Source organism: Mesoplodon bidens (genome assembly GCF_964165515.1).
Source record: "Mesoplodon bidens genome assembly, chromosome: 11".
NCBI lineage: Eukaryota > Metazoa > Chordata > Mammalia > Artiodactyla > Ziphiidae > Mesoplodon > Mesoplodon bidens.
This window is the reverse complement of record NC_138167.1, coordinates 63,207,187-63,232,573: the sequence shown is the minus strand read 5'-3', so window position 1 is coordinate 63,232,573 and position 25,387 is coordinate 63,207,187. Positions and strand designations below refer to the sequence as shown.

At 55.9% G+C, this 25,387-nt stretch overlaps 1 protein-coding gene across 1 annotated transcript in view; it reads left to right on the top strand.

The window, feature by feature from the left end:
• The window catches only part of MPPED1 (metallophosphoesterase domain containing 1), a gene marked incomplete at its 3' end in the record, with an annotated part of 61,808 nt that overhangs the window by 34,520 nt on the left and 1,901 nt on the right, over positions 1 to 25,387 (top strand). Inside the window, exons 3-5 of the mRNA XM_081248677.1 lie at positions 5,570 to 5,791; positions 22,383 to 22,498; positions 25,062 to 25,175. Coding sequence (XP_081104803.1) covers positions 5,570 to 5,791; positions 22,383 to 22,498; positions 25,062 to 25,175 — 452 coding nt within the window. The remainder of the gene's footprint in view (positions 1 to 5,569; positions 5,792 to 22,382; positions 22,499 to 25,061; positions 25,176 to 25,387) is intronic.

Genomic DNA, 25,387 nt, shown 5'->3' with positions numbered 1-25,387 from the left:
CATTGGGCCCATTTGTCCCCTCTCGGAGCCTCACCAAGCTGGCACAGCCCCCAGACACCTGCTGGAGAACAGCTGGGGTTCAGGCACTCTTGGCACCTTGTCAGGGCAGGTGCTCCCGTCTGGGCACTGGGGTGGTCCCCCTGTATGTTAGCCCTCTTCTCTGCTGCCAGGAAGGACAGCCGCAAGAAGGGGCAGAGGGAACAACGTTCATTTCCTCTGGGCAGGCATCGGGGGAAGAGTTTGTTTTCATCTCATCTTTTCCCCCACGAAGCCCCTGCAAGTCAAATGGTCGTTGAGGGCCCCCAAACACTCCCTCATTCACTACCCAGATACAGGAGGGGGAAGATGAAGCTAAGCCAGAAAGCCTCTGATGATTGGTCGTTGGGCATTTTATCCACAATCAGGTTGGTAAGAGCTGCAGGCTGATGTGAGCATCTAATGCATCTTTAGGTTGTAGCAACAGAAGTAGCAGCCCCAGAACAGAGGAGGGGACTTTTCCACCTGCCTCTGTGATAGTTAAGCTGTACCAGAGCCTTGGTTCTGGCTCTCCCACCCCCATCTACAAGAGAGCAGGTCCAGTGGGAGGAGATTCAGAGAGGGCCAGTCAGGATTATGGGTGAGGGAGGTGGGTCTGGATAGCAAGCCCTGCCAGGACAGTTGGAGGACAAATTTGGAGGAAAGGGAGGGATCCAGGTAGACAGAAATCAGTTGGTATAAAGGAGACAGAGCTATCCCAAGATGGATTGATTGATTTATAAATGCATCCATCTATCTCTTTCCATCTATTCGTCTGTCCATAATCCATCCTTCTTTGTCCATCCATCCATCTATCCATCCACTCACGCATCCGTCCATCCATCCGTCCATCATGCATCCATTCATTTATCCATCCACTCATCCATCCATCATCCATCCACTCATGCATCCGTCCATCCATCCGTCCATCATGCATCCATTCATTTATCCATCCACTCATCCATCCATCATCCATCCACTCATGCATCCGTCCATCCATCCGTCCATCATGCATCCATCCATCTATCCATCCACTCATCCATCCATCCATCATCCATCCAATGATCTGTCTACCCGCTGAGAGGCAGTGTAGCATGATGGTACCAGTTCAGGATGAGTTTGATGAGGCCAAGCCACAAAAACTGTCAAACTGTCCATTACCCTCTGTGCTTGTTCATCATTTTATTATTGATTCGTGTAACCTCTCTGAGCCTCCATTTTCCCAGATGTAAAATGGGGATAATAATACTTAAGTGTCTTTGAAGGTTATACACAGCTGGTGAGTTGCCAAGTCCAAGTGAACATGCAGACAGGGATGTGTTTGTGGCTGGGTTTCCAGCTCAGAAGGTGCTGGAAGGTTTCTGTGTTCACAAATGGACGAGCCCCCTGCCTCCAAGCCGTGTGGCACCCATCTTTTGGGGAGAAACCAGACAATATTTGAGGGTGTCACGCCAGCATGTTATGGCTCCTGCCCCCCACCTGGCTTTATGTCCAGGAGCTGGTTCTTCCCTGGGAGGGAAGAAGCCTCAGTTACCTCCTCTGATCCGAGGTGGGAGGGACAGGAGAGAGCCCACAGCCTCCTGCCCACTCCTCAGTCTCTGGTAGTCAGGAGCTGCGGAAATAAATGAAACTGTAAGGTTGTAGTAATTTGCTTAAGTAACACCCCCAGTCAGAGACATGACATCAATACATTAGTGCGGCTCGGGCTCCCCCAACCGGGGCGGCGTGCCGAGTGGGGTGGATGGATGCCGTGAAGTGGAAACGCAGAGAACTAGTGCTGGAAGGCAGTCATGGTGGCCACTGCTCCAGCCGCGACTGCAGTGTGGCGAGGGCCTGGCCTGGTGGCCTTGAACGAATCTGAGCTGCTGACCCAGAGGTGTGGAGTCAGCTGGACCAGCACCTAGTATTGCTTCTCCCACTCACCTGCTGCGGGACCTGGGCAGGTTCCTGACCTGGGACCCTCGTTCCCCAGCTTCGAGGCGGAGGTGACAGAGCCCACCTCGGGAGGGCCCAGTCTTTTACCAAGGGTGGCTGGCCCAACAGTGAGGTCCCGGAAATGGCAGGCTTCTCTGTGCTGTCCTCCATGACCCTTCTCCAGATGCTCAGGCCCAGGCAAGCCTCTCCCTCCCCACCGGCAGCCTGAGCATCACTGGAGAGAGGGGTCTCTGCACCGTGTCACCTGGGGTACTGGCGGGGGCTTCGCTTTCCAGACTTCTGCTGGGACCTGCTTGGGATGGAGATGATGAAGCCAACACATCTCCTCTCTGCTCCTGATTCTCTCCTGTGAGGAGAACAAGAGGACGTCTCAGCATCCCTGGGCCAGGCTGGGATGACAGATAGGAGGATGGGTGAGGCGGGGAGGCAGAGGGGCCTTGGAGAGCTCATCCCCACAGCCTGGTTGGCAGCTCGGAGGGGCAGGGGCCAGGTCTGGTCCCCTTCGTCTCCAGGGACTGTGGCCGGGGCCAGAATCCCCAACGCTGCCGGGAGTGGTCAGTACCTTAAAATGAGTGAAGTGGGCTGGGTGTGAGTAGTAGGGACAGGTGGGGACTGGGCAAACTGCCCTCTGCTTCCTGTCTAAGGGAAGCACAGGCACTCAGCACTTGCCTAGGCCAGGATGGTGAGATTTTAAAATTGATTGATTGATTTTTAGAAAACAGAAAGAATGACATTTTATTGGAATTTCTCTAATTTTTAATGTTGGCAACAAATTCAAATTTAGAAAAGCCAAAAAAATATGCCAAACAAAATATGCCTGTGGGCTGGGCTGGCCTGCTGGCTTCTAGTTTGCAAACTCTGGCCCAGGGAAGCTGACTTTTTCTGAACATCAAAAGGCTTTGTGTGTTTCCATTCATTGTCTTGTGTAATCCTAGAATGGTCTTGCGAGGTAGGCATTATTCTTCCTGTTTCACAGGTGAGGAAACAGAGGCCCGGGGAGGTCAAGTCACATAGCCGGTTAGTGGCAGAACTGGGTCTGGGACCCAGCTGTCAGCCCCTGGAGCCCATGCCTGTCATCGGACAGCCTCCCAGAGTTGACAAACACCAAAGAAGAGAGAACGCTATTTTCTCAAACCTCTAAAGAAGTCTGGGTGGCCAGTGAGGCAGTGATGAACAGATTATGGTTTTCTGCTTGTTTTGTGAAAAACTTCTCTCTCCGTGCTGGGGTCCCCACCTCCTCTGTGGCCAGGCTGGGAGGTGAGCGGCCACCCAACAGCCCTTTGCCACAGCCATAGAGCCTGAGGCCAGGCAGAATGGGCAGGTCCCAACTGCAGGGGTGGGAGGGGGGCGGGCTGGAGAAGTTTCTAACTGGGTTCTGGACGCTTCCATTTCATTGCAATTAGAATATGATAATAGTTGTAGTTATGGTACCTAGAACTTCATTGTATGGCACAGCCATAAAACTCACCCTGCCCCTTCCTGGAGTTTCCACAGTGCTGGGCAAACGGGGTTCTTCCTGGAACCTTATGGGGAGCTGAGTCTGATCCCACGTCTGTCGCAGCTGACCTGGTATTGTGGGCCTCGGTTCCCAGTAAGGCAGACAGTCCTCAGAATTTGGAGAAGAGGCATTTCTGGAATTGGGTTTCTGATAGAAGGCTCACACAGCAGGGGAGGTCGAGTTTCAGGTCATGGTCAAGAGTGAGAAAGCTCTGCTGTCCCTGGGCTGTGTTACCCCTGGGTGGGACCAGCCACAGGGAAGGGGCTTGGTGGAGCTGGGGGCCACACGAGGCCCTTGGCCCCCAGAAAGGGGCAGTTACCAGGCACACTCACGTTGATCAGAGGGGAAACTGAGGCTCAGAGAGGTTAAGTGACCTGCTCGGACGAGAGGTGACAGAACCCAGGTCCGCTGGCTCCAAAGCCGGGCACTTTGCCCTATGTGTGCTCCTGTGGGAGTCATGGTCACTGGGAACGGAGAAGACGCCTCCTGAGGTGTGGATCTCTGTTAGCCCGGGGCGGTCCTCTGGGCAGGTTCCCTTTCACATCACCCTGGGACCCCCAAACGGGAGGCCGGAGCCAGAGGTGTGGCCACAGCTCTCGGTGGTCAGGATGGGGCTCTCGCCCTGGCCTTGTCGAGGGCGCTTTCCCGGGCTTTCCCCGAGTAGGTGGAAAGTCGGGGGTCACACAGGACTGCCTGGCTCAGAATCCAGCTCTGCCGCCTCCTGGCCACGTGGCCTCCAGCACATCACCCCGCAGCTTCCTGAGCCTCAGTTTCCGCGTCTGCACGATGGAGATGATGAAGGCCTGGCTCCGTGCCTGACGTGTAGTAGGGCTTATACGTGCATGGGGTCGTGCTAACTAGCCAGTTACTGCTGAAGAATTCGGACAAAAGAAGCGACTTTCTTGCTGAAACAGACGCAAAGTTTGGTGTCTTTTGTCCTGGCTCCTTCAGAAACGAGAACTCAGTGGTTTAGAAGTTCCATTCAGTGGCCGCAGTTACTTGTCTGTGAAATGGCTATGGAATGTCACCATCCTCCTGCCTGGACACCCCATCTCCTCAAGGCACCATGCTGGGCTGGCACCTTCACACGCCCCTTGGTGTTTGCTCGACCCACCAGGGCACACCCTTGGGGAGGGGGCAAGAAAAAGGCTTGGGCCTCGGGGTTCACCTTCAAAATTCATTTTTTTATCCTAATCAGGTACCATCATGACTCTTTCTCCAGGCCTGGAGATCCTAGCAGCTGAGGCTGGTGGGAGGTCGGGAGTCACGGGCCTGAGCCTGGGGTCAGGCTGGCTGCTGGCGGGTGTTGGGGAGGTAGGGTGGGTGGCAGCCAGTTTACTGAGGCCGAGGGGCTGTGATAGGAACCCAGCCCAAGGCCAGATGACCCGGGAGGCAGTGCACACACCTGCCTAGGGCATCTGTGACGTAAGACCCCAGAGAAAGAAAGGGGAAGAAGCACGGTGTTGAGGAACCGCGTGGAATTTGCAGAGGGCACAGCTGGAAGGACCCTAGTATTAGCTCAGTGTATGTTATACATGGATGGTTTTGTTTTGTTCCCACTTAGACTGTGTTTGGACTTTGAATTCCATGGCAGTAGGGGTGGGGATGGGCAGTGTAATCTTTCCCGAGCGTAGGGTCTCCAAAGGTTTGACCTGGGCTCTGCAAAGAACTTGCAATTCCTGTTAATGTGGAAGCTAACAAGTCAGACCTCCGGGTGGAGGGGGCCTGAGACGGTGAGGCTGGCGAGGCAGGCCTGGGGGTCCAGGGCAGGGTCTCCTTCCAGTGGAAAAGTGGCCCGGACAGAAGAAACGGAGGTGGGGGAGTCCTGAGGATGAGGCCGGGTCCACTGCAGCTCAGAGGCACTGCAGGAAACTGCCCAGCCCCGTCCTGCTGGTCTAGGGGGCGGGCGGCCTGTCACCCAGCAGCAGCGGGGGCAGGGAGGCCACAGGGATGGTGATCAGGCTGCCGCCGCCGCCTCTGATCAGAAGGCACCTGTCAGCGGCGAGGGTCAGCTCTGCCCGGGGGTCCAGGGGCTCTTGCCTGCCCCTCCCCCCGGCACCGTGGCCTCCAGAAGCCAACAGCAGCGCGTCGTGTGTCTGTCTGTGTCGGCTCTGCAGGCAGCCTGCCCTACGAGTACAAGATCGTGATCGCAGGCAACCACGAGCTGACCTTCGACCAGGAGTTCATGGCCGACCTCATCAAGCAGGACTTTTACTACTTCCCATCCGTGTCAAAGCTGAAGCCGGAGAACTACGAGAACGTGCAGTCGCTGCTAACCAACTGCATCTACCTGCAGGACTCGGAGGTCACCGTGCGGGGCTTCCGGATCTACGGCTCCCCGTGGTGAGTGTGCTCGGTGGGCGCTGTTCTGACCGCTGGTGACAGTGAAGCTGTGCTGGGGGGATGGACGAGGTGAGGCCGAGTGCATGGAGGGAAGAGGGGCTGGGAGAGGCAGCAGAGAGACCCGGGGCCAGCTCTCCCCTCACGCTGTGTGACCCTAGGCAGGTCGCTGCCACTCTCTGAGCCTTGGTTTCCCCATATCTGGCAAATAATTATATGTGCTATACTGTCTCACATATAGACAGGTACTATTAGTATCCCCATTTCCCAGGTGAGGAAACTGAGGCACAGAGAGGGTAAGGGCCTGGCTGAAGGTCACACAGGTAGGAATAGGCAGAGCTGAGATTAAACCCAGGCAGTTTGGTTCCAGAATCCTTGCTTTTTTTTTTTTTTTTTTTTTTTGCGGTACACGGGTCTCTCACCACTGTGGCCTCTCCCACTGCGGAGCACAGGCTCCAGACGCGCAGGCTCAGCGGCCATGGCTCACGGGCCCAGCCGCTCCGCGGCATGTGGGATCCTCCCCGACTGGGGCACGAACCCATGTCCCCTGCATCGGCAGGTGGACTCTCAACCACTGCGCCACCAGGGAAGCCCCTTGGCCTCACCTCTTATGGGCTGTGTGACCCTGGGCAAGTCACTTAACCTCTCGGTGCCTCAGTTTCCTCCTCTGCACAATGGGAGTGATGGGGCACCTCCTGCAGGGGGTGGTTGTGGAGACATCATTCTTGTTATTTGCTCTATGGAGCCCCCTTCCATCACAGCCTTGCCTGGAACCCAGATGTGGGATGGAGGACAGCAGGGGGTGGGAGCCGGCAGGTGTCCCTCAGTGTCCTTCCCACCCCACCCAGAGCAGCTCTGTGCAGCCCCATAGCTGGGCCCCGAAGAACTCCTTTGACGACCAGCTCCCCAGGCTCCTGGCCAGGATGTCAGGCCAGCCCTGTGGTCCCCTATGCCAGCTGCAGGCCAAGTGCTGGTGCTGCTGAGGCCTGAGTGGGGCTGCTGTCAGCCTTGCTGGTGTCCAGCTGCTCTGTGCTCGAGCTGCCTGTGGTCTCTGCTTTGACTTCTGTGGCTCCGGCACGGGCAGTTCTGGACCTTTTAGTTGCAGGCCCCCTGGGGCCTGAGTGGGAGGAGTGCCTATCTTCTCCTTGACCCTTACCTTCATCCCAGCTGGATGCACACCCCCGACACCATGCCATGGCGGGCCCAGCACCAGGCTGCTACACAGAGAAGGGACCCAAGGAGGGCTTGGTGAGATCCAGGAGGGCTCCCTGTTGGAGGGGGTATTTGAAGGAGGTGTGGGGTTTCCATAGGTGGAGGAGGCAAGGGAGGAGCCATATTTCGGGGCCCGTGTTATGTGCCGGACCCGCCACACTCTTCTTGGGCCCGCTGTTGGTTCACAGCCCTTAACGCCGAGGGCTAGACGGCACCTCACCTACATTCTGAGATGCAGGGTGTGAGCCGGCATTCCATGCAGCAACCCTGGGTTCCTTTAGGCCCCGTCTGGGGTTGGGAGCAGGTGGTGTGAGGTGAGACGTGGGCTCATGTGCTGGGGAAGTTTCACTACATTTCCCCCTGTGTGAGCCAGTTGCTTGCACCTGCTTCCATGGCACTATGGAACTAATCCTGAGTTCCTTCTGCCACCTTCCCCCCTGGGACCTGCGTGCCTGGGAGGGTGGGCCCCTGCCACCAGGCCCCCGGAATCTCAGCAACAGTAGTGGCTGGGCAGTTGGGTGGTAAGGGAAGGGTTGTTCAAATTGGGGTAACACCACCTCTTAGCTGTGTGACTCTGGGCAAGTGCCTTAGCCTTTCTGGTCCCTCTGTATAGGGAAATGATACTGCCCACCCTATAGGGGGGTTGTGAGGGCTGTGTGGGCCCGTCCAGATGAAGGCCAGGCCCAGAGTGTGGTTATTATTACTGGGGGAGCCGCTGGGGTGGAGACCAGGACAGAGAGAGCTCTGTTCCCACTGATACCTCAACAGCCCCTAGGGTAGGACCAGGCCTGCAATGACCTCCTTTTACAGAAGGGTAAGTAGAGGCCCCGGTGAGGACATGGCTTGCCCAGGGCCACACAGTGGGTGGTTCTCCTCACTCTCGGTCTGCTCCAAGATGGAGGCCCTTTTATGAGCGCCTACTGTGTGCCGGGCGTGGGACAACGTGCTCTTCATGTGTTCCTCGGTCCTCTGAATAGCCTCAGGGTGCACGTCGGCCTTGTTGGCCCATTGAGACCTGGGGATCAAAATGATGTTCTCATGGCCGCCTGTTGGTTGGTTAATTCATTGATCAAGTATTTGTCCCATGGCCACTCTGGGGACGTGCCGTGAGCCAGACAGATGCAGCTCCTGTCTTCATGGGGTTTTTATCCTCGTGGGAGACACATCAGCCACCAATTCCTTGATTCAACAAGAGCCACAGAGGAGAAGCTCTGGGAGCTAGGGTCGGGGAAGTCTCCCCACAGGAGAGCCATAGATACAAGCAGCTCTGGGGTCTGGGAAGGGTGTGATGGGCAGAGGAAACAGGCCTGGCAAGGCACAGGAGGCTCAGAGGGCTGTGGATGTGCTGGGGGCGGAGTGTGGCTTCCAGGGTCTCAGTGAGAGAGCGGAGGCCTGAGGCTGGGCCATCAGGCCGGGCTGGCGGCTGCCACGGTGGGTGGTGGCCTCACCCTGGTCTCCCAGCACTCAGTGAGTCGCAGCACTGTAGCCCTGCGTCCTCAGCCCGTGGGGACCTGGCATATCACACCCGAGGCCTGGAAGGGACACAGTGCTCGTGTGTGCAGAGCTGACTTTCAGTCACGCTTGTGCCCTGGACCCAGACACACCAGGGACGTCCCCACTGCCCTGACTCTCACTTCACATCTGACCTCGGCAAGTCATGTCTCTCTGAGCCTCTGTCTTCCATCTGGGCAAGGGGGCACCTGGGTCCTCTCTGTGGTGTCGTCAGGTGAAGCCACACTGGGGAAGTGGCTCTTATCAGTTCGCAAAGAACCTCGTGGCCTGGCTGCCAACTCTGCCTGGCTCGGGGGAGCTGTTTGCCATCCCCACTGTCTGTCGAGGTTTAGGCTGGGCGAGCTCAGCCCCTGGCGCCGGCCGCCTGGGCATATGGCAGCTTGTTAGGAGGGGATGGACAGCAAAGCTGACAGTGATTATTATTAAATTCAGATGTTCAGGGTTTTCGTTTTCTTTTTCCCGTGCCCTTAACATATTGACTAACACGTGGAATACAGGCGACTTTAGCAGCATCGTAACACCAGCAGGCGGGGATCAGGGATCGAATAAATCAGTAGCCATAAGTAACCTAATATCAGTGGTATCTGGGGCATGTGGGCAAAGCTGACCCGCGCTGGGGGCAGACCTGTTCTGTGTCGTCCTACAAGGCAGAGCAGAGACACAGAAGGCAGGTTCTCATCAGTGTGGGAAGACTATCCCGCAGGCAGGAGCCCAGAGGAGAGGCAGTGGGGCCTTACTGAGTGGTGAGCCGCCCATTACAAGGGGCATGCAAGCAGAGGTACACTGTGGTTGGGCCTCGTGTCCTCCCAGCTCCTCCCCCATGCAGAGGGCCACTGGTTCTCTGCCTGAGGCTGATGATCCCCTGTAAGCAGAGGGATGCATGGGCCTGCTCTCAGAGAAGCCCTTTTGGTGCTCGACTTGGGACGAGGGTGGCCTTGATATTGAGGACTCACCAAAGCAAGCTCGGAGGAGGCCGCAGACAGCAAACTCATGGTCGCCAGGACCGGCCTTTCCTCTAAGTGTTACCACCAGGGGATGCTCTGCTTGGGAGACTGGTGGGTCAGATTTGAAAGGTTCCACTTCTTGTGAGACACACACTTGGAGGCCCACAGTGGCCGCCAGGTGCCTGGCCCCCTGCAGGGCTCTGGAGATCCAAGAATGGGTCCGGCCTGGCTGTGTCCCCCGTGACAGGGCACCATTACCAATCCCATTCTGCAGGATGGTCAGAGGCAGAGAGAGAATAATTTTTTAATGTGAATATGTCCTATGCAATATTTTAAATGTATGTACACTATAAGAATTGTGTTGTTTGTCTGAAGTTCAAATTTAACGGGGCAGGTTGTGTTTCGTCTGGCCACCCGTATCCTGAGACAGTTGGGTTCTGCCTGTTTTTCGAACTTTATAAAAATGGACTCATGTGTTGTTCCATGACTGCTTTTTTTCACTCAATATTATATATTTTTAATATTCTTCCATGTCATCGTGTGCAGTTGTGATTGGTTCTCTTCTCAGTGCTGTGTAGGATTTCATCGTATGAATATATCACGAGTTATTTATCCATTCTGCCCAGTTCCCACCACCCTTGCTTTGGGCCCACTGTAAATAATATTTCTGTGAACATTCCACGTCTCTTAGTGCACATAGAGATTTACTCCTGAGTGTGCGTGCATGTGGACACACACACACACACACACACACACAGAGGAACGGAGTGGTCAGGTCATACACTGTACAGCTCTTTGGCAGGGGCTCCTCCAGCTTTTCTCCTGTCAGCAGTGCCCTGCCTCACCTCCTTGCCAGGACTGGGTATTGTAGGCCTTGCAGATCGTACCCATCTGGGGGCTGTGCTGACATCTCAAGGTGGTTTTCATTTGCACTCCCTTGACGACCGGCGAGGTTGAGAATCACGGCCGCTTGGATTTCTTCTTTTGTGAAGGGCTCAGGTCTTTTGCCCATTTAAAAAGATAATTGGGTCGTCTGCCCTTTCCGTGTTGGTTTGTAGAGATTTTTTATGTATTCTGAATGCAAGCCCTTCATCACATGTAATGTGTGATGTGGCTTTTCCTCCCTTGTGACCGGCCTCTTCCCTCTCTTCATGGTACCTTCAGATGACTAAAAGTTCGTAATTTTGGTGTCGTCAAATGTGTCACTGTTTTTCTTTGCAGTAAGTGCTTTTTGTGTCCTATTTAAGAAATCCCACCCCTGAAGTCCTGAAGATGTTTCCTTATTATGTTCCCAGATCTTCACTGTTTTGCCTTTTATCAGTATGTTTAGGTATTGAGTCCACTGGCAGTGATTGCATTGACGGTGTGAGGTAGGGATCCCGTTTTGGGATTTTCCGCTTGGCCTGGCACCAAACATGGAGATCATCCTTCCTGGCTGCTCTGTGTTGCCCTCCTTGCCGGGCACACGGGGGCTGCGTCTGGGCTATCGCCTGCTCCTTCAGCCCACCTAGCTCCAGGGCCACACTGTCTTAACTACTCCAGCAACCCATTTCTTTCATGTTTATTTTCCCAACTAGAACAGTGGAGGCTCCAGGAGAGCAGGGGCCTGACTCCAGGGGAGGCTGCGTCACCACTTCCCCGGTCCAGTCCGTCCTGGGAGGGGTGGAGGGCTCAGTAGAGCCGCGTGCTTGCACGGCCACCCTCCCGGGGCACCGTGACTTTCTGGAAGTCATCTCTGGGCCCCTCAGATGCAGACTCGGAGCTGAGCCTTCGCCGAGAGCAGCTTAGAGGAAGGGGGCGGGAACCATCCGCAGAAGAAGAGGAAGAACTCAGCTGTTACAAAATCCTAAGTGTTAAAAAAAAAATTCCGTATACATACCGTATTCATTTATGGGTTTTGGATGCATTTTTTGTTCTCATTTAACTGAAAACGGCCTTGATTTTTTTTTTTTTTTTTTTTTTTTTAAGGAGTGAGGGAGGGAGTGAAGTTGGCACGCAGCTAGTCCATCTGGTCTAATTACTTCTGGTATTTTGAAAGAAGGCATCTAAACCTGCTGAGACAGGAAACTTTGAGAAGTGGTGGCCGGGCCGCTGCTGGGCGTCTGGGCGCGGATCCTGATCCTCAGCTAGGAGGCCTGGCTGCCTATGGGCAGGGCAGGGCCTGGGGGGCAGCCAGAGCCTCGGGGACCAGCTCTCTCCAAACAGCCAGGATGTGCAGGGCCCAGCTGAGTGACCTCAGGTCAGGATCTTGGCTTCTGTGAAATGACAACGGGACAGTCCCCTCGTGGGGTTGTTCTTAGGATTCAGAGAGGTCTTGTGCGTAAGTTGCTTGGCACACAGGCATTCAGCACACGGTGGTCCCACCTACCCCCAAACCTCTCCAGCTACTGCCTCGACTGCCCACAGTGGGGGCTGGAGGAGGTTGTGTACGTGCAGCCTGCAGGGGCTGCGGGCACAGAGAGGGTGGCCCCTGGACAAGGCTGGCCGTGGGTTCTAGCGTGAGCCTTTGACACCCTTCCCTCTGCTTCCCTGTGTGCATAGAGCAGGCCCGCTGGGGGTGGTGGGTGCGAGGAGAAGGCAGGAACTGAGCAGCCTGGGAATTTAAAATCTGTGCCCTGAAGGTGCTGGGGCTCTGCTCATTGATGGGACAATGGCACAGTTACTGTTCTCACTCCTGACCCAAGGGCTCTGAACTTATAGCTGCTCCAGCTGCTTGAATTCTTCACAACCGTGAGTGAGGTCTAACCCTTGTCCCCATTGTATAGCTGAAAAGACTGAGACCCACAAAATGAAGCGAATGGCTTAAGGTCCCACAGTAACTGAGAGCCCAGGTGGGCCGGGGTAGAAGGATGGGGGCCCTGCCCAGAACGGCAGACAGAGAGGTGCTAAAATAAAATGCTTTTTAAAAGGCTTGATAAAATACATCTTTCCGGGAAAAAAGAATAGAGAGGGTGAAATAATGAACTAGCTTTTCCCTTGCTTCTCAATGTCTGTCACCATAATATGGTCAAGGGGGTGCCAGGGGAGCGGGATCCTGGCGTCGCCAAGGCCTGAGACAGCCCATGCTGCCCCCGCTGTCCCCGCCACCGCCAGAAGCTGATGGGAGACCACGGTGAGCCCAGTTTGGACTGCTGTGCCCTGCACTGGGCTCCGGACCCTCCGTCCTTCTGGCTCTGCTTGAGGAATGGGTGGGCCTGGGGCTCAGTTCCAGCCACCTCACCCTTTGCTCTTTCTATTAAGAAAATCTTTTTCATCTCTTAAAAAAAATACTCATTTTTCAGTCTCTCCGGTAATTCTCCGAGGTGTTTGGGGTGTCGTAATTTGGGGTTGCCCGCTCATGTTCTGCAAGGCTCTATCTGGGGGATCCTGGGCAGCCAGGTTTGGGGGTGCCCCTCAGAGAGGATGTCGACCCCAATCTGTGGGTACACCTCGCCAGGGACCCCCTTCTGCTCCTTTCATGGATTAGAGCTTCCTGGGCCCACGGGCTCACGGCCTGGGGAAGCCTGGGTCAGAGGTCCAGGGGAAGCTTCCCTCTGGTGGAGGCCTCCCCGTGGTCCACTCTTTCCCCGAAGCCCTCTAGGAACCCAGCTTTCTGGTCACAGCCCCTGCTAACCACCGGGGCCTTCTCTCATTGCTTCAGGGCCATGAAGACCCACGTTCCCTGGTTCAGAGGCTGGCAGTCCCCGGGCATATAGCACTGTGCTTATTTACATTTCATCCTGCATTTCTAGGTGGTTTCAGCACAGACCGTGGCCTTGATCTGTTCAGACAAGAGAGGCCAAGGCTTTCCCTCCCCTTCAATACCTGAAACCCTCATTCAGCAAACTTCCCATGAGTCTGCTGCACAACGGTCCCACCTGCTCTGCCTTTCACTCTCAACAGGACAAGGCAGGACTGTTTTCATCCCTGTCTTACAGAGGAGAGAGGTGAGGTGAGGTGAAGCGTGGGCTGGTCAAGCGACTGGTCCAAGATCTCAGCTGTAGGCAGAGGTGGTGCCAGGTTTCCGTCCAGGTGGGTGGAGTTGGGGAGCTCCGGGGGCGGCTGGCTTTGACCTGTCTCATCAGCTGCTGCTTCCCAGCCTGGCCCTGGCCCCGTCCCTGTTGGGCTGCCGAACCACAAGGGGCTGGCCTTGGGGTCCTAGATCCCTGGCCCCGTGAGTGCTGGATGCTCCCCGAGCCCTGGGCCCTCGTGTTCTCCTTCCCAGGGCCCTGCCAGGGTGCAGCGAGTGAGGACCCCGGCATGCTGGTCGCAGCATCACAGAACCTCAGCGGTACTTCCCTCCCTTCCCGTCTAGAGCCCAAATCAAGTTAGGAACAGCCTGTATCTGTTCAAGACAAGCTGGGAAGCCTGCTGACCGCGAGCCCTGCCCGAGCCTCGGTGCCCCCTCGTTTGGTCCTGTGACAGGGACACGACAGGCTTGGGAGGGTCCCCGAGGGACCGAGCAGTGTCCTCCACCAGTGGTCACTTCCCTCTCCTTCCTCCACCGGTTATTATACTCATCAGCCTTAACACACGACTGGCAGTTGCCAAATTTTGATCGGGGGAAGAAATTCCTCATGTCTGGACCCACACTGTGCTATCTCTGCACAAGCGTGTGCACACGCACATGCAGACGCATGCCATACACGTGCACACACACACACCACATAACACACGCACACATGAGCACCCATACTCGCTCTCACACACACTTTTTCTCGCCTCTCTCGCACTCAGCCTCTCTCACACGCACGGGATTTCTCTTCTGCTCCTTTCCTACCCTCACCTTCCTTGATTTCACGTTGTTGTTTTCTTTCTGGAAGGCCCCACAGCACACATACGCACTCTCTTCTACATGAGATTAATGTTTGAAGCGAGTCCTCTGCCTTCTCCCAGCTGCAGAGGGGTCCCAGCGAAACAAAAGATGAATGATTCTGCGCCTCGGAAGGGTGGGGGAAATTAATTAGGAATGACAAAGGACCCGGTTCTTTGGTTCCACTTCTCTTGCTGCTGACTTGCCCTAAGTGTGTGTGGGGCAAGGTGTGTGACTGACAGTCCCCGGGACACGTCGCTGCTCGTCCTGGCCCTGCCCACTCGCCGGCAGCCACGGCTCCCCTGCTGTGGCAGCGGCTCCCCCAGACTCCCGCTTGGCTCCCAAGCCTGGGAGATGCAGAGAAGGAGCAAGGCAAACCTGCCTCCACCGGAACCGGGACGTCCCCAGGAATGGGGGCCGCCTGTGGGGTGAGGAGTCAGCAGGAACTCGCTCGGGGGACCCAGGGGTGTCACCGACGCTGACCCTTGGTTTCCCTGCTGCAGATGGGAGCACAGCCTCACTGGAGTGCTGAGAGGGTCCCAGGACGCACGTGGGCCAGTGACAACTGTCATCCTCACCTGAGATGCCCTCAGTGTTGGCTGTCCCTGAGAGAAGGCAGAGGCTGTATTTGGCTCCCTGGAAGTGGCCCCGGAAAGCCTGGCCTTTTGGGGAGGGGTTACTGGGGCAGGAAGAACAAACAGATTAGGGTCAAAATGAGTGTTCAGTCTGCAGCCGGAGAGGGAGTGGACCTGGTCAGGCTTGTCTTAGAGCTCAGGGGCGGCTGGCTGCTGGTGGGGAGAGGGCCCTGCCCCGCTCACACTGCAGCTTTCGCCCTGCAGAAGAAGAGGCGGAAGTGGGAGAGCACCTGGTCGGTGGGGGGATGGGGCGGGCCACTGTGAGAGGCTGTTCCCTTCCACCTGTAGGGCAGCCACCCCTGCCCTCACCTAGGGAGCGGGCTGCCTGGGGAGGCAGGGAAGGTCCCCCAAGTGCGGTGAGTCGGATGCAGCCGAGGAGGGGAGCGTCACCTCTGAGGCCTCATCAGTGAAATGGGCACAGGATTCCCCCAGGCAGGTCATGGCAGGGTGAGGGAGAATGGGAGGCTCAGCAGATGGCGAGAGTTCTGGTTCTGGTTGTGGTCCTGGTGGTGGGTCTCAGGGCTTCCTGACAGCCAGGGGCTCTGGGGAGGGCTCCCGGGGAGGGGAGGGTTAGTGCTTAGTTAGTGCTTAGTTAGTGCTTAGTTCTTCCCACATGCCTGCCTGCCGGGTAGAACACCTGTCAGTTCATTCCATCATTAATTCATTCATTCATTCAGGCCCCCTTTGTGCAAACCCACCCTGAGGTCCACCTGGGCCCAGCCATCTGTTTAGGCAGGATGGATTCAGGGATGGTTTGACCCGGGCCTGCCCTGAAGGAGCCTGTATAAGGGCACTCAGAACAGGGAGGGTCACTTGTGCTTGGGGATGGAGGTGATCAGGGGAAGCTTCCTGGAAGAAGTGGCCTTTGAGCGAGGCCTTAACAAATAATGGGTCATGGACTCTGAGGAGAGGCTAGGAAGGGCATTTCAGATGGCTGGAACAGTATGAGCAAAAACCCAGTGGTGGGGAAAGGCTGGGCCTTGTTCAGGAAACAGAGGATTGTTGTGACTGGTGGGTGGTGAGCTCATTGGGGAATCTGAGCAGGATGGTCCGAAAGGTGGAATGGGGCAGAGCCCAAGGCCCCCGCATGCCAGGCCATGAGGTTTGGGCTTGTCCTGGAAGTAATTGGGAGCCATGGAAGGTTTTGGACTAGAAGAGTCACAGGGTGGATGAGAGGTGGAGCACCAGGAGCCAGAGTGCAGCCAGGCTCAGAGGGACGGGCAGGCAGCTGCCATTGAAGAGGGAGAAACTGGGGCCCAGCTGCCCCAGCGGCATCTGGGTCAGCGGCCCACTGGGCACAGGATGCAGGAGCTGGGAACCCTGGTCCAGGTCCCTCTGGCCTCCTGAGTGTCCCCAGACCCATGACTTCTCTGTGCAATCATTTCCTCGTCTCTAAAGTGGGGGCCTCCTGACAGCTTTGTCCTGAGGACTAACTGAGCTAAGGTGTGAAAGTGGCTGGTAAAGTGGGGTTTGCTGAGGAAGGTGGGCAGGATTCCTGGTCCTGTTGTCATCACTCTGAGATTGAAGCAGAGAGCACAGGCTCTGGAATCTGCTGTCTGGGTTGGAGCCCTGGCTGTGCCACTTGGTTACCAGGTAACCTTGGGCAATTCTCTGTGCACCTCAGTTTGTGCATCTGTAAAATGGAGCAGTGATGGCAGTTGCTTCTCGGGGTGGGTGTGAGGATTGGAGGCTCATGGAGAGCCTTTGGAGCTAGGCCTGTGTGGGTGTCCCCTCGGTGACCCCTTGGCGGCTTATCAAGGGGGCCCCCCTCCCCTGGCCTCTGCCCTCAGGCGTTGCGCCCTGGCCTGGGTGCACCACTGGGCCCAGCTCTACCCAGGACACCCTGGGCCTCCTCCACTCCCACTCCCCAGCATCCCTGGGAAATGGGGTGGCCATACTCCAGGCTAATTGAATGGCCCCTGGTACACCCCCTTTCCCGGGGCATGTGCCTTACCTGGGGAGATGGAAAAACCAGAGCAGGGGAGGCTCTGCTTCAGCCGTTCTCTACAGACAGGCATCGCCCCCCTCCCGTCTGCCATTAGGGAACCCGGAATTCACGCTTCAGGGGGAAACCGTTTAATGATTGGCCACGAGGAGGTCATTTATATTGGCTAAGCGGGCCTAATTAGACTGGATTCAAAGGTTACCGTAAGCGCACAAAAAAGCTGTTAAGGGGTTAACGTCTGAGAGATTACATTGTATTCACCGCTCTGTTAAAGTTTGAATTAATTTTTCCCATGGGTTTGTTCACATTCTAATTTTCAACTAAATGAGACATCTGTTTCAGAAAAGGAAAATTTGCTCTGGTTGTCATGGCAACTATCATTCTGTAAGGAAATTATTCCAATGGTTACTTTAGAACAGAAAGACAGAAATTCAGGACATAAAGCCGCCTGCCATGGCTCTGTCGGAATTCTTATCCATCCGACCTCTTCGGGGTCTGTGATGTGTCCTGGACGGTGGGCGGACGTCAGGGCTCCTGGCCCTCAGGGCAGTGAGGCTGCGTCCAGGCGCCAGCTGCACTGGGGATGGGGACCGTGGCTCTGGCAGCGCCCACCGTCTCAGGCATTCGTGGGTCTCAGCCCACGGCTGCCCCCAGGGTGGGTGGGGAGCTCGGGGCCGGGCTGGATTGGGGCTGCTTGGATGACAGGCCCTGCAAGCCCCTGCCTGCCCTGACCTCTGTCTGGAACCCCGAGCAGCCTCGCACTTCACCTCTGGCCCCAAAGGGCCCTGCTGGGCGAGGAGAGAGGGTCAAGTGACCAAACGCAGGATGCCTGGGACGTTGGGGCCGACTGCGCCCTCGGGAAGGGCTGGTGCCCCCCATCCCTTTGGCTCCTCTTCTCATGACACAAACCTGGATGGACGTCATGCAGGAGTGGCCGAAGTCTTTTCCAGACCCTGGGGAGTGAGGTCACCCTGAAGAGTCCGTCTCTCCCTCTGCTCTGGCCCTGCTCCTGGCCACCCCTGAGAAAGGCCTCCCAACCTGCGGGCCGCCCTGAGAAATGTCTCCTCTGGACGTTTCCATGCATGACTTGACTTTTCCTGCTCCCCCCAGATTTCAATAAAGGCCAGAACATCCCCTTTTCCCAGTGACGGAGCTCCTGGGAATTTGGAGGCATTTTTGCGATGATAGTGCAATTTCATTCCCTTACACCTCCTCCCACCGACCTTCTTTCCCTCCCCTCTGTGTCAGGCAACGGGTGGGGTAGAGCATCGAGCAAGAAGGACCCCTCTGCCCTCACGGGGTCAGACCTGGGGCCATAGGCATCCTTATCCCAGTTAACACGGTGAAAGAGTCTGGGTGCGTCCAGCCCAGGGGCAGAGCCAGAGTGTCTGATGCCAACTTCAGTGCCCTTGAGCAACCTCTCCGGGCATCCCAGGGGGCAGGGTGGATTCCAGCTTCCCAGGATTTGAGGTGACGTGTTTCCAAGAACCACGGAGGTATATCTATGGGGAAACACCACCCCCAGAGGAAGGCTCGTTAGTACTGGAGGGGGAAGGTGAGGTAGGCAGGGGCTCGTGTGGGTCAGCTCCTGGGGGTCTGTGGGGTCTCTGATATGTTACAGAGTGTCTTTTCCAAAAAGTCACTCCTTGCTGTGGCTCATGGGAACTCACAGACGCCTTCTCTCCATGCTGATGAGGCCTTGTCCCCTCTTGTAAATATTTGATTAGGTTTTTGAAAAATGGATGCTGTGTTTGGAAGGCAGCAGAAAGGCATTGCTCCTTTTGCTGTAAGCTGACGGGCTGTGGGCTTCTGGGGGGACTACTGGGCTTGGCTTTATGAGCAGCTTCCAGGCTGCTGCAGCCTTTCCTGCAGGGACCCCGCCCTGGCTTAGCCAAAGTGGGGCTTTGAGTACGCCCAGGGTCTGAGGGCTTCAGAGATTGCAGAGCTGTGAGCTCAGTATGTTAGGGCTGCCAACTGCTTTTGACCAGGAACCGTGGTAGGAAAAGCATTTGTTTTTTTTACATTGTGACTCAGTACACCCTTATGTGGGCGTCTATTTAAATATAAATATATTTAACTAAAGTGTCCCTTCCCTGCTATGATGTACTCTGATGTTTTCTATTCAACTCTATTTCCCCCTTTTCCTTTGATTTTTTTAAAATGCTGTTTGACCCTTCAAAATGTGGTTTGAAAAACCCTGCCCTGGGCCAAAGGTTTTTCATCCACGTTCCGTGAGTGGGTTTCAGGAGGGGTCCATAGTAATGATGCTGATGATGATGGTGATGGAGATGATGATGGTGATGGTGGTGGTAGTGGTGATGGTATTGATGATGGTAATGATGATAATAATGGTTATGATGGTAGTGGTGATGGTGACGGAGATGACGCTGGTGATAGTGGTGGTGGTGACAGTGTTGATGTTGGGGAGGGTGGTGATGGAGATGATGGCAGTTGCAAAGCATTGGACCAGGCACTGTTTTAAGCAGTTTACATGGATTGATTTAATCCTTTCAAAGCCCTGTTGAGGCAAAGGGTATTATTATTATGCCCATTATACAGATGGGGTAATTGAGGCATAGAGAGAAGTTAAGCCACTTGCCCAAGGTCACACAGGTAGTTAGAGGTGGACCCATTCTAACCCAGGTCCGTCTGATCCCAGGATTCCCTCGAAGGTGGATGTAAAATTGTGTGTGTGTGGAGACATTTTTCTGCAGAGAGAACCCTCAGCTTTCTGCAGAAGTGCAAAGGCAGGCCTGAGTCGGGTGTGACTGAGGGAGTAGGCGGCTTCCGAGGGACTTCCCAGTGCCACCCACCCAGCTGCCTTCCCCAGCCCCGGCCACCTGGTCTCGTCACTCGGAGGACACTTCCTGTGGGTGGGACAGCCACAAACCTGGGGGTGCAGACAGTTCCTGTGCGCCTGCCCTTCCCTGTCTGTTTCTCCTCTCACGGGCTCTCCAGAGGGCAGATCCCCAGGCCCCCACCTGTACAGGTGGTCCCCCTGGAAGGCACTCATGACTGGGTGTGGGTGAACCCCATCCCCCCACAAGAACAAGGCAGGAGCCACAAGTCTCCCTCAAGGTCAAAACTTAGGCTGGTAGGGGCATGGGGAGATGGTGGCCTGGCATGTTCTGCTCATTTTTAGTAAGTTTTCCTGGGTGGTACCTGGGGCTTTCATTCCAGTGTTGGGGTTCGTGTTCAGCTTTGAAGTTTGGCTGCGATCCCCAGGCAACAGGAAGAGTCCTGTTCGACATCCCGTTAACTTCATCCATCCATCCAGCCCTCTCTCACTCAACGCCATTTGTTAAACAAACATTTGCTTCTCCCCTGGGCAGGTGCCAGTCACTCGGGGTGAGAAGGAAGATGGACCAGACAGGGCTTGGGAGGCTAAACGTGGTGTGGGGTCAGGGGCAGGCAGGAGGAGAGAAGGGACCCAGTGTCCCAGGCAGGGGTCACAGACAAGCAAAGGCTGGCAGCGGACGGGATGCCCCAGGTGTCTGAAGTGGCGAAAGCACCTTTGACCCCAAATGACCAACCAGTATGGCCACTCACCCTCTTCCTTCACAAGCCCACGTTCCAGGATTTGGCGCTGCAGGCTTGACGGCAGCTGGGAGAGAGGTCAGATCTGGGTTCCAGAATGACTTCTTCACTGACCACTGTGTGACCCTGGGCACCTCCCTTCCTCTCGCTGAACCTCAGTCTTCCTGTCCAGAGCCTGCCATTGTGGGACTAAAGCGGGGTTCTCAAATGCTGTTCCCTGGAACCCCTAGGGTTCCACGGAGGTGCATTGGGTGGCTGCCAATGAGGTAGAGACGTTGGGTCAACAGCTAGGGGTGTCGGCCTCCCACAGAGGAGCCCCTGAGGGCCATGAGAGGGATGTTAGTGGCAGCTTTGACACACGAGAGGCTCTGAATGTGAAAGGCCAGCCCCACTACCAACTTGTGCAGAGTATGTCAGTGAATGGACATGAGGTGCCTGGCCTCACGGGGCCCAGATCCCTGAGCCAGCTCACTTCTCTGAGCCTCTGTGTCCTCATCTGAAAAATGGGAATAATCCTAGCCCTTAATTCACAGGATTCTTTTGACAGTTAGATAAACTTATCCCTATAAAGTAATTAGATGGCGCCTGGCAAAAAAAGTAGGTGTGCAGGAAATGCCGGCGACAATTTCTAGTTTCTACTCCCTGGCCCTCAGTCTCCTCATCCATAAAACAGAAAGAGAGAGACCTGTCTGCCAACCTTGCTGCAGGTGTGGAGGTCCCTGGGGTGGCAGGTGGGGAGGTGATGGTGGTAATGGTGATTATATTGGTTTCCTAGAGCTGCATAACGAATTATCACAAACCGTGCGGCTTCAATCTCTATGACCATTGTCACATGGCTTTTTCCTCTCTGTGTCTGTGTTTTCACGTGATCCTCTTATAAGGACACAAGTCATGAATTAGAATCCACTCTAATCAGGTATGACCTCATCTTGATTACGTCTGCAAAGACCCTATTTCTAAATAAGGTCACGTTCACAGGTACTGGGTTGATACTTCAACATATATTTTAGGGGGGACACAATTTGACCCACCACAGTGATGACAGTAAAGTTGTTGTTGGTGGTGGTGACGATGGTGACTTTGTAAATGCTAAAGAGCTGTGTTAATGTGGGGAACTTATAATGACTTAGGCCTAAGGGCTGATTCTTAGTTCGGATACTTTTATTGTAAATGAAAACCCAACTCAAATGGCTCTCTGTTGGCCCATGTAACTGAGAAGTGCAGAGGTATGGTGGGTGTCAGGTGCGATTTGATCCAGCTGCTCCCCTGGGCCATGTGCACCAGCCATCTCCCTTTGGGACAGTTTAATAGGTACTGACAGCTCCCAAGGCAAGAAACTCAGTGGTTTGTATGCAGGGATGACAGTGTTCTTTTCTCTCATCACTGAAAGAAACGTCTGGAATTCCCTCCAACTGGCAGGACCTAGGTCACACGCTCACCATTGAACCCATTGAGGGGAATGACTTGCACTGACCAGTCTAGGTCCGGGTTGGGCGACAGGTAGGAACTCCGTTAAATGGCCTCGGTCCACCCAGCCCTGAGCTTAATGTTGGGGGTGGACTCAGCCTGGTGGAGCCCCTGCTGGGAGCTTTGAGTAGAGGCAGGAAGGAGCATCCTCCACCTGGGACCCACTCTCTCTTGGCTGGGGCTCCACCTGCCCCAAATGTAGGAAGGAGGATGGATGGAGGAGCATTTTCCCACCATGGGGTCAGGTGAGAATGTTCTCTGAATTTCCTTGGAAGGGCTTGGAACAAGAGAGGTCTTTGGCAGAAGTTGATTTTCTTTTTTACTTTCATTTTCAAAAATTACATAGATCATACTTGTTCATCATAGAAAAAGGAAAAAGTCTGATCAATATCTGGTCAAGTCCAGGTGAATCCGCACCTTTCCTTGGACGGGAGGTTCTGGGCATCCGGCCGGCCCTGATGGCCGTTTGGCACCATGGTCTGCTTCTCCTGCCGTGTCATTGCCCCCACTCCCGGTGGCCCTCTCTGACCCACGTGCTCTTCTCCCACAGGCAGCCCTGGTTTTACGGCTGGGGTTTTAACCTCCCGCGAGGCCAAGCACTGCTCGAGAAGTGGAACCTCATTCCCGAAGGCGTAGACGTCCTAGTAACCCACGGACCGCCGCTGGGTAAGACTCAGCCGGCCCCGCCTCGGCTGGCCAGCCCTGCGCGTGCCTGCTCCTGCTGGGGGAGGACGCAGCGGGTGTGGGTGCTGGCAGCAGGGGGGCGTAGCTGGGCCCGTCGAGGGGAGCTGCAGACGGGCTGTGTTCTGAGTCCAGCTTGCTGGGGCACCAGGGACAGGTCACCCCGTCGTGGTTCTTATTTCCTGAGCACCGACTGTGTGCCGGGGACTCGATGTGTCACCTCACAGCCGCGCGGTGAGGTCAGATCAGCTGCCCCTTTTATACACGTGGTACCTTGGAGCTCGGGGAGGTCAAAGGGCAGACTGGGCCCTTGACTCTCCAGAGCTGAGTCCTGGGGGCTGAATACCACCAAGGTCACTGTCACCGGGCCCCATCCCGTGCACCCCCCCACCCCATCAGACCACCCATCCCACAGTCCCCAGGGCCTGTGATTCCACCGCCAGCAGCTTTCCTCCCCGGCCCCTCGGCCCCCCTCTGTCCCAAGCTGATGTCACCGCTCGCCTGGTCTCCGCGTTAGCCTGCCGTCTGCCACCCAGGCCCCTTTCTCAGTCCTCCCCTCCCCCTTTCCTCACACCCCCGCTTCCTGTCCCTCAGCTCGTCCCTTTGATTCTACCCCCAAACTGCATTCCAGCTCTTTTCTCTCCTCTCCACAACTGCTGTCCCCACCTCGTCCGTGCCAGTGTCTTGTGTCTCTTTGACCTCACTGGTCCCCCAGCTCTGAGTCTTGCCCCACCCAGTCCACTCTCCTCATGTCTGTAGGAGGGAATTCTCTGAATGGCCCGTTATGCCATGCCATCCCTCTATAACCCTCTGTGGCTCCCTCAGTCCTTAGAATGAAGTCCAAACTCCCAGTAGTTCTGCCCAGACCGGCCTCCTCCCCCACACCAGTGCCTCCACCAAACCTGTCACCACTCCCTTGGTGTTTGGGGCTGGGCTGGGCCGGGCCATGCAGGACCAGGAGCTAACCCGATGCAGTGCTTGCCTTGAAGGCTCCAAGATGCCAGGCAGAGGGACACCGAACGGCCAAGCCCAGTGGGACATGGTCAAGGATGAGGGAAGCCTGAGACAGAGATCGTCAGAGGAGGACCGCAGAGGCTGACAGAAAGGGTGGTCTCAGCATCGGGTCTGAGAGAGGCAGGGAGGGAGGTGGGTGCGGGCAGGGCATCCCAGGTGGGAAGGGCTGTCAGGTGAGGCCCAGTTCAGTTCCAGAGTCATTCGCTCAGATACCTGTTCACGGAGAAGCTACCCTGAGCACCTACTGTGTGCCAGACGCCCTTGGCGCCTCCTTCCACCCTCACAAAGTGCTGAAATGAAGGCTTTCTTACCCCCATTTCCAAACGGAGGGAGCCCCGAGGCCCAGGGCCCTGATGTGGTTTAGGCATGACACGTGGCTTCTAGTGAGGTTCTGAGGCAGGTTTTTTTGCTTCCTTCCTCCCTCCCTCTCTCCCTCTCCTCCTTCCCCCCCTTTCTACCCCTCCATCCACTCCTCCAACAGCATCTTCTGGGTTCCTGCTCTCTGGATGCCTCACCACGCCTGCTTCACACACAGCACACAGCTCCTGTTTTGGGGGCACCTGTGTGCTCAGCCCAGCCCAGTTGTTGGATGAATTGTTGAATGTGGCACAGAGAGGTTAAGTGACTTGTCCAAGGTCACACAGCCAGTAGGTAGCAGAGCCTGGGACTTAAACCCAAGTGTCTGCTCCAAGCCTGTTCCCTGCCGACTCCCCACCTCTCCCCTCTTCTTCCTCCTCTTCCTTCTTCTTTCTCTTCCTCTCTCCCTTCGTCCCTCTCTCCCTCCTTCTTTCTCTCTCTCAGCTCTAAGTCAGGTCCACTGCAGCCTGTCAGATTCTGTGAGTGGCAGGATTCCTCTTCCCCTTCCCAGCGGTTGTAGAAACCTGTTTCTCCCGCCTGAGCAGAGAGGGGCTGAGATGAACCCTAGTTGTCTGCTTGGAGTAATCAGGTATTCTCCTATGGTTTGTGTAGCCATGTGAGGATAATAAACAGCCACCATATGGGACGGCTCCGGGAGACTGGTGGTGTGAGCAGACCCAGACATGGCCCACGTGCTCGAGGCTGCAGTGGATGAAGAAGTTCATTTTCATGATTTTGTGATGTTTGTTTAGAAAGTCTCCAACATGGAAATCCTGCTGCCCGGTTCCGCTCTGCTGCCACCTGCTGGGGTGGCCTTGGGCCTCCGCTGTCCCTCTCTGGCCTCAGTTTGCTTCTCTCTGCAATGGGTGGATGCCAGTCTTGAGACCACTTTGAGCATGAATGGTCTGGGGGGCTCACAGCTGTTGAGACTGCCCCCTCCCCACCGTGCCTGGCCTACTCGGGCTTTTATAAGTGGGCTCTCTGTGCCGCCCTGCAGGGGAGGATGAGGCTGCGAGGCCCCAGGCAGTGCAAGCTGGAGCCAGGCTTCCCTCCTGGAGGCTGAGGCAGGGTAGGGTGGGGAGAGCAGGGCAGGGTGGGTCCAGGGCCACTGTGTCTCTGAGATTGCAGAGCTGCGGCCTGGGCCCCGTCATTGCCCTCCTGCTGTCTCCCCCGCCAGGCTTCCTGGACTGGGTCCCCAAGAAGATGCAGCGGGTGGGCTGCGTGGAGCTGCTCAACACGGTGCAAAGGCGTGTCCAGCCGCGGCTGCATGTCTTCGGCCACATCCATGAAGGTCAGCGGGGGTGGGGGCCTTACCGGCAGTGGGGCGGGGCACCTCATTGGCCCTTCAGGGGGGCTGTCTCACCTCCCTTGAACCCAGGCACCTCCTCCCTGGCCAGAGAGAAATAGCCCATTTCCTACATACACTTCGTAAATGCTTATCCACGTGTCGGCTATCAGTTAGCTATTGCTGAAATGTTTTATCATAGGAAGATGGAAGAAAAG